The sequence below is a fragment of the Camelus bactrianus genome, chromosome 8 (assembly GCF_048773025.1).
Source record: "Camelus bactrianus isolate YW-2024 breed Bactrian camel chromosome 8, ASM4877302v1, whole genome shotgun sequence".
Lineage (NCBI taxonomy): Eukaryota > Metazoa > Chordata > Mammalia > Artiodactyla > Camelidae > Camelus > Camelus bactrianus.
This window is the reverse complement of record NC_133546.1, coordinates 19,833,123-19,844,797: the sequence shown is the minus strand read 5'-3', so window position 1 is coordinate 19,844,797 and position 11,675 is coordinate 19,833,123. Positions and strand designations below refer to the sequence as shown.

The window sequence follows — 11,675 nt, the reverse complement described above, 5'->3', positions numbered from 1 at the left end:
CCTTATCACATTAAGAAAGTTTGCTACTCTCACAGCTAAGTATTTTAATCAGAAGGAATGTTGAGATTTAGAAAATGCCCTTTTAGCATCTACTAAAAATTAAATGTTCGTATTTTCAACGTTGAATAATTTTTGTGTTCCTGAATAGATTTAATCAGATAAAATATATTACTCTTTTAATATACTGCTGGATTTGGTATTTCATAATAGATCATTTTTATTTGTGTTTATCAGAGATATTAGGCCATGATTATGTGATTATATTTATAAGGTTTTCTATATCAAAGTTATGCTTTTTAGAGCTTTACAATAGTTAAATAATATAGAACTTAACTGTTTATTAAATATTTGATTAAACATTTCTGAGAAAACCAACAGGGCCCAGAGCAATTTTGTCAGAGTTTTGATAAAATTTCCAGATTTTCTATGGATATGAATCTTTTTTAGGATTCCTAGACTTCATTTAGTAAAATTAAACTTTTCTTTCCCTAGAAAAAGATCTATTTTCAATTTTTATTTGCAAGAATGTACATAAACTTTATTTTAAAATTATAATTTCTTCTTTTTTATACTTCTTTTCTCTTTTCTAATATTATATTTGTGTTTTCTTTTGGCTAAATTTACCAGAGTTTGGTTGTTCATTTTGTTTTGTTTTGTTTTTATAGTTTTTCAAATAATAGTTCACTGTTTTTACCAAAAAACTAATGTTTGGCTTTCTCTTTGTTAAATAATTGCTTTTAGATATTTTTCTGTTTCTCCTGATTTATTTAGCTCTTTTTGAATTTCCTAAGTGATAGATTTCAATTATTTCTAATACATTTGATTTTAAGTTATAATTTGTCTACATCTCACACAATTATGCTGTTAGGTTTTTTCCCTCTTTGTTACAGGGATTATCTAGAAGTCTGTATTTTTATTTCCAGTTGATATTAAAAATTGACTCTTTTTGATGTTAATGTCTACATTTATTGCACTGAAGGAAACATATTTCTTCTTTACATTAATTTTCAAATACATAAACTTTTAAATTACACAAGTAGCATATGAATACTTTTTTCGGTGGAAGATTCGTATAATGTAGGTAAGGCAGTTTCCTCGTCTATCTTTAGTGCAACCTTAGTTATTGATTTATTGTATATCTTTTCAACCTCTGTTCTATTCATTTTTCATGCTGTTGCTAGTGATTAGTACTACGTTACACTTATTGTATGTGAGCTTGTCTTCTATAGGAATTACATTTTCTAGGGATCCACAACATCCCCTGGGGTCTTCTCAATGAGAACCAAAATATTTGCTTCAGGAACTGAGAATTTTAAGCTTGTGATGGATCAGAATCAAGACTCCTGGCATTAGACTCCTTGCACTAAGCAGAGAGCAGGAAATCACTGACACGTCCATGAATAGGGACTTGAAATTCACCCTTCAGCTGGAGTTTGAGAGCTAAATCAAGCTACCTGTCTTTGACCAGGGACAAAATACATTCACATAGGTTCAGACACCCAGCGTCATAAAACCAAGTAAAAATTCCTTTTGAACTATTGAATCCCATAGAGTCAGGGCAAAATCAACACAAAATTGCTCAATAATAAGGCCCCAGAGCATGTGATGAACTCTTTAAAGATATAAAATACCTAATTATCATGAAAGACAGCCTACAGACTCAATAAATGGAAAAGTTAATTTCTGAGGAAGTAAAAATATTAGACTCATTGGAAAGGGACTTGACTATTAATATGTTTAAACCATTCAAAGAAATAAAGTATTTAGTCCACAAAAGGGAAGCAATGACTGTGAATCAAGAACAAATGAATATAAGAAAGAACCTAATTGAAATCGTAAAAGTGAAAAAATATAAGGTTGTTGAAATAAAAGCCTTCAATATAGGAGTTAATAGTAGATTAGATGCGACATAAGAGTAAACCAGTGAGTTAGAAGACAGATTTGAGGAGATAATCCTGAATTCATCACAGAGTGATAAAGAGATAGGAAACATGAAGGAGAATTTAGGGGACATGGAAAACTGATGGAAGAGTTTTCCTACAGGGGCTTCTAAAGAAGAGAATAAAGAGAATGAGGAGAGGGAATATTCAATAGTTTATATAAAGAGTACCTGAAAATTTTCCAGAACTGAATAAATATTGAAAATGCACAAGCATGTTAAATATATAATCTACATCTAGATACATAATATTATGCATAACATCAATTACTTTAAAAAATTCAGCAAGCTACCAAGGAGAAAGTACAGATCATCCATAAGCAGTGTAGATGCACAACATTTTTCCTGGTAACTACAGATCTAATCTCTTTTTCTGAGTTTGTTTGTTTGCTTTTGAAGTATAATTGACCCACTACACTATGTTAGTCCCTGTTACACAACATAGTGATTCAATATTTCTATATATTTCAAACTGATCACCATGATAAGTCTAGTTATGAAATCTCACCATACAAAATATTATAGTTACTGACTATATTCTTCACACTGTACATTTCATATCCATGACTCATTTATTTCGCAACTGAAAGTTTGTCCCTCTTAATCTCCCTCGACTATTTCTTTCCTTCCCCCACCTCTTTCCTCTCTGGTAACCACCTGTTTCTTCGCTGTATCTATAACTCTGTTTTTGTTTTGTTATCCTTGTTCATTTGTTTTTATATACTACCTATAAGTGAAATCATACAGTATTTATTTTTCTTTGAGTTATTTCACTTAGCATAATATCCTGTAGGTCCATCCATGTTGTCACAAATGGCAAGATTTCATTCTTTGTTATGGCTGAGTAGTATTCCATTGTGTGTATATATACATATACATACATATATATATATATATATATTTAACATCTTCTTTATCCATTCATCTGTTGATGGATACTTCGGTTGCTTCCACATCTTGGCCATTGTAAATAATGAGCAATGAGCAGAGGGGTGCATACATCTTTTGTAATTAGTGTCCCTGTTTTCTTTGTATAAATACCTGGGAGTGGAATTGCTGGATCATATGATAGTTCTATTTTTAATTTTTTGAGCAATCTCCATACTGTTTTCCACAGTATATTTTCCATAGTATAAGTTTTCCAATATATATTAAAGTAGAAGAAAAGAGTATGTTGAAAGAAAATAATTCATCAGTTTAAGCAAGATGTAAAGGAATATCATTATGTAATTTTGAAAAATCAATGAAACAATATAATTATTGTTTCATAATCTGGAGATGAAATGTAGTTTATGTGAAAGGGATGATGAAGAAATGGAACATAAGTAAGTACTGATAAAGCATTCATTAAAAGAAGATAGCTCAAATTTTTGAAAGTTAACTTCAGATGCCTCAGTTACTATGAAACTAAATGACATCATCAAATGATAACAAAAAGACTGTCAATAATGGAAGTTTTATGACAATTATTATAAAATGATTTGTGGCTCAGGGAATTCATATGTAAAATTTTCTCATCTTTATGCATCAGATAATGATGTCCACAAAGATGCTGAGATACAGATGTTGTTTCTGTTTCATATGATATGTTTCAGATATTAGTGTGGGTGGAGGAGGCAGCTGCCTGTGAGGGGAGGTGGGAACTGTAACAGATGAGAAAACACAACCAAAATCACATGGCTGATCAGTAGCAGAAGGAGAATCAAACCTGGGGTGTGATTCGCACTGACTGGCAGCATCGGGGAGCATGGTGTTATGATTAAGAACCCAAAACACATGGTTTCATATCCCAGTTCTGCCATTTGCTGGCTGTGTGACTTTGGGCAGTTTACCTAATTTTCTCTGTGTCTCCATTTCCTTTTATGTAAAATACAGATAACAATAGTAACCATCCTCAGTGAGGCTAAGAAAAGTTAATATTTGCAAAGTGCTTAGATCAGAGCCTCGTCCACAATAAGTGTTACATGAGTGTTTATTAAATAAAAAATACATACATTTGAACCCTGATCTCCTTAATACTATCCTCTATTCTATGACTCAGCACTTTTTGAAGCATGTCAGGAATCAACCCAAGTAGCTCCTTGTATCATCATTTAGCAGCACGTGACAGAAGTCCCTACTACATTGCTTTAAACAAACGGGGGATATTTTTCTCACATCACAAGAAGTCTTGAAGGAGGCCACTGCCGGCATTGGTTCAGCAGGTTACGGACATCAGAGTAGATGGCTCTGAGATTCTCTGATTCTCTTCTTCATGCTACAAGACGGCTCCTGCAGCTCCAGTCATCATATACCTAGTGAAACAGGAAGAACAGGGACGAGGGGGCTTGTACTAGTGAAATATTTCTCAGAGGTCCTTTCAGCAGATTCCGACTTTACACAGAATCATGGCTTAGCCCAGCCATATCACTGTGTTCCCAGGTGACCTTCCAAACATCCTCTGTTACCTTCTTCCGTGTTCAGAGTCCAGGTGCCAGCGATATGAGCAATTCATCTGCTTTTTCTGACACATGAATTTTTGAGAGGAATGCCAAAGTGGATGCTCGGCTTCTGGGGTCGGGGATGAGGTGTCAGAACCAACCTGGGCTCCAACTTGTCCACTTGGCTACCAGAGTCTTCCCTCAGAATGAGGGAATCCAGGGTTCTCTCCTCTCTCAGTTGGTCAACTTCACATTCATTTAAACTGGCTTCTGGCATTTGGCAAAGCTGCTTAATGCTGCCATCTCTTGTGGTAAATCATGTTTCCTGAAAACAAAATGATGGTGTTTGGTTTACTTTTGTTGAACTCCTCTTTAGTGCTAGAAGTTTATTATACTAGTTTCTAAAATGGACTTTTAACTAGCTCTGAAGATAACTAACACAGAGGGCCAATAAATGGCCTGCAGACATTTTAGCTGCCCTTGATTCTGGAGAAAAGTTCCTTAATATGGTAAGAAGTAGCAACCCATCCCACCATCCCTGCATTCCACATTTTCTGTGATACCAGTTCCCCCAAAGGCTTACCTTTTCTGGATAAAGAGCCTGGGACCCAAGGGGATTGTTTAATTAGCTGCTTCACATAATTTCAAACTATTGGGGAATACACTTTCCAACTTACAAAAGAGAGAGAATGCTTGCTGACTATTCCCTATGAAATGGCTACTTCCATGGGAAGGGCATCCCAGGGCACCCTCCTGCTAGGAGCTAGGAGGGTGACGGTGGTTATGCAGGGATACTCACAGGCTGCCCCACCAGGAAAAGATGCTATGATTGCCACTTAGTATAATGTGACAGTGCTACCTAGCTGGCAAAGTGTTTGCAAATATAGGCATTATTAAAGAATTTTTTTTGCCAGAGCTAGGCTTTGAGAGATGAGTAGAATTTTGACAGATGGAGAAGGTGCTTTATGAATCATTAGTGACTGAGGGGCATGGAAGAGTGAAAGTAAATGTTGACTTTGGAAGGGTATTCCTATGATAATGGAATGCACAATTATTTTAAAAGATGCAGTAATGGAAGTCAAAACACTGGGTTTAGGTCAGATAAATGGAAGATGTTGAACAGCAAGCCAAGGGAGTGAGATTTTCTGTAGGCCATGGGGAGTCACTGACTATTTTTGAGGAGAGGAATGTTACAAGCTGACCTATACTTTCAGGAAGATGATTCTGGTGGCAGTGATCAGGGGGACAGGGAGATGCAAGATGGCGGCAGGGAGATCCGTGACAGCGCTCATGCAGTAGGGCGACAGCAGTAGAAATAAAAAATGAAGGCTCGGCATTGAGAAATGTTGCAGAGAATGAGCTACTGGGATTTGACTACTGATGCTAGTGGTCTCCCAATATGTCTGTTTTCTCCCTGTGTGTTTCCTGGAGATGCCATTAACGAAGTTCCACAAACTGATGGCTTAAAGCAACAGAAATGTACCGTCTTATAGTTCTGGAGGCTCGATATCAAGGCGTCAGCAGGACTGGTTCCTTCTAAGACCTGTGAGGGAGACTCTGTTCCAGGCCTCTCCCAGCTTCTGGTGGCAGTCTGCAGTCCTTAGAATTCCCTGGCTTGTCATGACTCTAGTCTCCAGTCCATCTTCACATGGCATTCTCGCTGTGTGGCTCCGTCCTCTTCTAAGGACGCCATATTGGGTTACAGTTCTACCCTATGCCAGGATGATGTCATCTTATCTAATCACATCTGCAATGACTCTACTTCCAGATAAGGCCACTTTCTGAGGCACAGGGGATTAGAACTCTAACGTACTTCCTTGGAGGACACAATTCAACCCATAATATTCCCCTTCCATAGCAATGGAGCCCTCATTTGGGGCCAGGCAGGCCCAGAATGGAGCCTGCTTTTTTTTTTTTTTTCACTTTGGTCACATGCAAGAGTGCTGGCCAGCGAGGTGAAGGTGGGAGGGTGACATGGTAGCTGCTTCTGCAAATCTTCCTTAAAGGACAGGGTCCAGGTGCCCTTTCGACCTGTCTTCATGTTTTCTTTCATCCTGCTTCCAGGAATACAGCTGTCAATTATAGCGGAAGTAATCTCAGCTCCTATGGATTGAGGAGGAGGAGGAGATTTGATTCTGAAGCAGGCCTGACAGGGTGTTTTGGACACCCTGGAGAAGATGTTAACATGGAACTCTTTCAAAAGGATAATCCCAAAGTCCCAACCGACAGCCTGCTAGCATATAGGACTGATGTTGTTTTGGCTGACACAATTTTTTAAAAATATGAATTAAAATGAATTAAAATACATCTATGTAGGGCATTTTCTATAGTTTGTCATAGAGCTAATCTAACCCTATGACCTTACATCCAGTTTTACTTAATTACATGCCTGGTCTCTGAAGGATTAGCGTTTAAGACCTCTGAAATATCTTTAAAATATTGCTCAACATTTGTTTAGACCAGAGGCTGAAGGCTGTGGGGGAAAAGACCCCAGACAGTGGCAATCTGCCTATTTTCTACTCCTCAGAGCAAGGGAGATCCAGTCCCAAACTCCTGTATGTAGTCTCCCCAGCAAAACAAAAGCCCTGCAATTACTCGCCAGGGAGAAGAAATTTAGCAATGATTTAGTTACTGTAGAATGCTTTAGGAGGGCTCTCTCACCAGTCACCCATCCACTGAAGCAGTTCTTTTCAAAAAACACACAGTTTCCTCCCCGAGAACAATTCTAGTAAGTGGATTACCTTCGACTTGCCGCACTTCCAGGGATATTTTAACATCATTAAGACACTGGCACCCCCAGGCCATCTGGCTCTTCTAACATAGCACACTGGTGATGTTTGCAGAGATTGGGGACACTGCAGAGGGGGCAGTTTTTGAGAAGGAAATAATGAGTAAATGCAGAATCTGAGCTGCCTGGAAGCCATGCATGGGGATTGTTCAGAGCAGGAAGACTACAGCCTGTATCTTGGAGGGGGACGGGCAAAGTGGGCTTACTCTGAGCCCTGCCTGATGCGCTGGGTGTGGACCGAGGGAGCACTCCTAGCAGGATGAGTAGCTTTGGCAAATTTACCGACAGACCTCAAGTAGTGAGGGGGATATTTCAGATCCACATGAGATCTAGCCGGTGACTCACACCAGAACTCGGCACTACTTTTCCTAAAGCTTTTCAGTGACTCTTTGTAGACTCTTTAGTATTTAGAACTCTCATAACTTAGTAGGGTTCTCTACTGCAAATACGGTCCAATTTGAAATTTGAAAAAACTGTTGTAGTCAGCAAAATCAGTACAACTGCTGGTAGCTGCTGCTTATCCGGCCTGCAAATAACAACTCTTCCAGATTAATAGCAAAAAAAAAAAAAAAAAAAAAATCTGACTAATGAAACACATTCGCACTATGTTTCACCTCTAAGGCAATTTTGAAAATCTGTAATGAGCGTCAATTTTTTGGAAGAAGAGTGATTTTTACCTACTTCTTTCACTTAAATCTTAATCTTCCCAACTGCCCTCTAGGGCAAAAAAGCTTTCCTTGGACCCTCCCTCTATATAAACCTGTGTGAACAGATACACATATTAGGTTATGAGGGTGATTTCTTAACTGATTTTGAGCTACAAGTAATCCCTAAAAAGTGACTTTTTCAACTTAATATGCAGATGTTACTATGTATCTACAGTGATTAAAAAACTGGAAACAAATTAAATATCCAAAAATAGAGAAAAGTTTCAGCAAAATATGATATGTTCATGTTATGTCATGCTATGCAACCATTAGGTATGATTTTTACAGAGTTTTAAATAATAAGGTAAGAGTCTTACTAAATTTAAAGCAAAAAAAAATCTGCTTGATGCAAATTGTTACACAGTATGTCACAGCTAAGCATATATTGCAGAAAAGACTGGCAGGTATAGGCTAAAATGTTTACAGTGCTTTCTGTGGGGGGTGAGAGTGCGGGAAATGTTTTTTTAATTTCCTATTTTAATATCATAAATATGCTGCTTTTATAACAAAGAGAAGCGAGCAACACAAAGGCATCTTTTCTGGGATACTTCCTATGCCTAAACCTTTCAAAGGGACAACCCATCTTTTATCCTTGTGGTGCAGACACATGTGAAGGAAGAAAAATGAATTGTTTAAATATGTAAATACTGTTAGAAAATGCTTACTTAAGGTAAACAGAACCAAAGGAAGTGGGAACAGTATATATAGCTCAGTGGTAGAGCACATGCTTAGCATGCACAAATCCCTAGGGTCAATCCCCAGTACTTCCATCAAAAAAAAAAAAAACCCAAAAAACAAATAAACCCAATTACCTTCTCCCACAAAAAAAAAAGAACAAAAAAAGTGAAATAATTACAATAAAACAATGTATTGTTTAAAAAAGAACCAAAGGAAATGCATAAACATTGACTATTTTAAGGGTATGCATAAAGATAATTCTTCTTCCTGAATTTCTGAGCAAATACCCATGGCTACATGAAACTGGCTTCTTGGAATACAATGTAAGGGAGATAGAGGGTCCTTGTCATTTCCAAATTTAGCAGGGATTATCATCACCAATATGTCAGACACTTACCCTCTCAAAAAAAAAAACCAAAAAACGAAGAATCTGTACCAGTTTTTAGAAGTACTTAAGGAAAAGTATCTTCATATATAGACTAAGAGTAAGAGCTTTTAACAGTGATCAAAGAAATATTAATGTAACTAGAAGCTAAAATAGGGTCTTGAAATCTTCCATTAGGAAACGTGTTTTCATGAAACTCAATTGGATAAAGCTATTCTCCTTCATCTCTACTCATTGTGAAGTAGAATGAAAAAGCTAAAATAGTGACCTGCAGATATTTCTTCTCTACAGTGTACAATAAAAAACAGTATTCTCTAACTCAAATATAGAATCATCATGTAAATGCTTATTAGTGAATAATGTATTACAGTTCATAAAAGAGGATAATCTTTTACAGAGTGAATTTTTAAGAGCAATATGGCATTGCATTATTTACACTGTAAAAATGCAGTCTGTGTGTAGGTTAGTATTTTTTCACAAAAACATGTGAAACGTGCCTAAGAGTACTAGATATGGTCTAAAAGGCAAAATGAGCAATGTGGACATGTTAATAAATAATTATCAAGGTGTTCCCAAAATTGTGGACTGACATTCTTAAAATATTTGAATCAAAGTTTATGCAAATGTTTCATTAAAAAAATGCCCATGAAACTCATTATCTTATTATGGTTAGTAAACCACAAAATAATAAAAGCAAACCCATTAGAAAGTTCCTCATAAAGAAGAGAAAGCGCCTAATAAAGTTTTCTTTGCACCTTTTTTTGCCCATTGTCAACAATTTATTTCCAGCCTTCTCCCCCAAACCACTTTTTTTGAGTTCTATGGTTATTTAAAAAGAAACTGGCTACAGAAGAAAATTTTAGAATAATACGTTACATTATATTATTTAATGATGGGATATATTACATATTATAAATAAAAATAGTCCATCATTTAATGATGGGATAAGGAGTTTTAATGATTTTCTAAATTATAAGGTAGAAAGTATATCAAACTTTGAGGATATTACATGAACTCATAAAATTGTATTAACAACCTAATAAGATAGACAGATCTCCCATAGATCTACTTTTTAATTTTGCAATCTCATGAACATGCAGCATGGACACACAATTAAAAAAAACACCCAACTTCTACATAAAGATAGAACTAAAAATTGTCAATAATGAATAGTTTTATGCTAGTAGAATCTTCTTGGAATTATCTTGACTTTGGGGACATTAATTTTTATTAGCATAATTACAAAGCCAATTAGAAAAAAATCTACTGGGTTCCTTTATTTTGGATGAGAGCTTGGTTGAAAAACTTCAGGGAAGCATTCATGATATGCTACTTTCTCTCTAACTCTTTGCTTTCCCTGCCCCCCTCACGCCAGGGTCTCTGACTCAGAGACTATTTGCAGAGGACACCTGTTTTAAATGCATCCACAGGAAATACCTATGTTGTCTTTCATAATCTGACCCTGCATCTGGTTAGCTGAAATGTGATCATGATTAAAAAAAAAAAAAAAAAGCTGCCCACAGACTGAAGCAACTTCAATGTGACAACATTTACTGGAAGTGGAGGGAATCCAGCTTATGCTTATTTTCCTACCATTAAGCCTTGGTTGTAGTGTAGGAAAAAATCAATACGTAAAAGGGCAAAACCATTTTAATCTCAAAAGATTAGTATTAATTTACACACACGGGTTTTACATCCAGACTCAGTATGATTGGCTCTTAAACTGCATGCAGTTTTGTAGCAGAAACTGTTACCTGACACTCCTTTCTTTACAGCCTCTTGTCCAAGGTTCATAGTCTATCTTATTATACACTGATAGGATATTCATATACCTCCTGTGGAAAGGGCAGGGCAGTCTATCCACTGGAATAGAATTTGTACGGGAATTTCATAGTGATTAACAGTAATCTAACACTGAAATTCCAAATGGGTTCCAAATAAAGCAGGTCACTCGGGGGTTACCCGTGCGCGGGTTTACACCCAGCATGCACACCTCCACCAGTGTCACTCGGCCAACGGGACCCACCCCTGGGACCTCGGCCGCAAGTCCCGGGCCTGGAAGGTTCGCAGACACTGGGGTTCCCTCCTTCCGCGCACGTTCCCGGCCCTCCGCGCCCGCTCAGCCCCGGGCCGCGCTCCCTCTCCGCCCGGCACATGCCACGGGCGGCGGCCCCCGGAGCACGGCGCGCGCTCCCCGAGCCGGGGTCGCCCTCGGAGGCCGCCCGCCCACTCCCAGGACGCTGAGTGGGGCGCCCTCAGCCGGGTCTCCCGGGGCCCCGCGAACGCAGCAGCAGAATGACGGAGATGACGAAAGAGCTGACGCCACGCCGCCCACCCGGCCGCCGCCGGTGTCCGCACACGCCGCCCCGCCCGCCCGCGAGGTCGCCCGGGCGCTCGCGGTCGCGCCAGTCCCGCGGGCCGCGCCCCGCCGCACCCCGCCCCGTCCACCCTGCCCTCCGCCGCCGCGCCGGGGTTCCCAGGGCGCCCGCCCACGCCCGGCGCCTCCCGCCCGCCCTCCTGGCCGCCGAGCCCGCCCAGGCCTTTCGCGAACATGGCGCTTGTCCCCTGCCAGGTGCTGCGGGTGGCCATCCTGCTGTCCTACTGCTCTATCTTGTGCAACTACAAAGCTATCGAAATGCCCTCGCATCAGACCTACGGAGGGAGCTGGAAATTCCTGACTTTCATTGATCTGGTAAGACCATCCTCCCCACCCCCGTCCCCCACCCCGCACCCCGACCCTGTGTGTGTTCGTGGGTGC

At 39.0% G+C, this 11,675-nt stretch overlaps 1 protein-coding gene and 1 long non-coding RNA gene across 7 annotated transcripts in view; one reads left to right on the top strand and one right to left on the bottom strand.

Annotated features, from left to right (window-relative positions):
• Nucleotides 1-3,893: 3,893 nt before the first annotated feature.
• On the bottom strand, nucleotides 3,894-9,122 carry LOC123619822 (uncharacterized). Of its 2 annotated transcripts, XR_006728555.2 has the most exons (3): nucleotides 7,101-9,122; nucleotides 5,843-6,462; nucleotides 3,894-4,684 (listed from the first exon to the last, which is right to left on the bottom strand). It is a non-coding gene; the product is annotated as an uncharacterized LOC123619822 (long non-coding RNA). The 2 variants fall into 2 exon arrangements; XR_012508570.1 differs by having other exon boundaries at nucleotides 5,843-9,122.
• Nucleotides 9,123-11,197: 2,075 nt separating this feature from the next.
• AIG1 (androgen induced 1) overlaps nucleotides 11,198-11,675 on the top strand; it is a 220,018-nt gene continuing 219,540 nt past the window's right edge. Inside the window, exons 1-2 of one of the 5 annotated variants that reach the window (XM_074368246.1) lie at nucleotides 11,198-11,265; nucleotides 11,447-11,609. In XM_074368246.1, the coding sequence (XP_074224347.1) occupies nucleotides 11,213-11,265; nucleotides 11,447-11,609 (216 nt within the window). In that variant the 5' untranslated portion in view covers nucleotides 11,198-11,212. Of the gene's footprint in view, nucleotides 11,266-11,328; nucleotides 11,610-11,675 lie in introns of those variants that run through there. The other 4 variants (XM_045524733.2, XM_045524734.2, XR_006728587.2 and 1 more) reach the window with 4 other exon arrangements.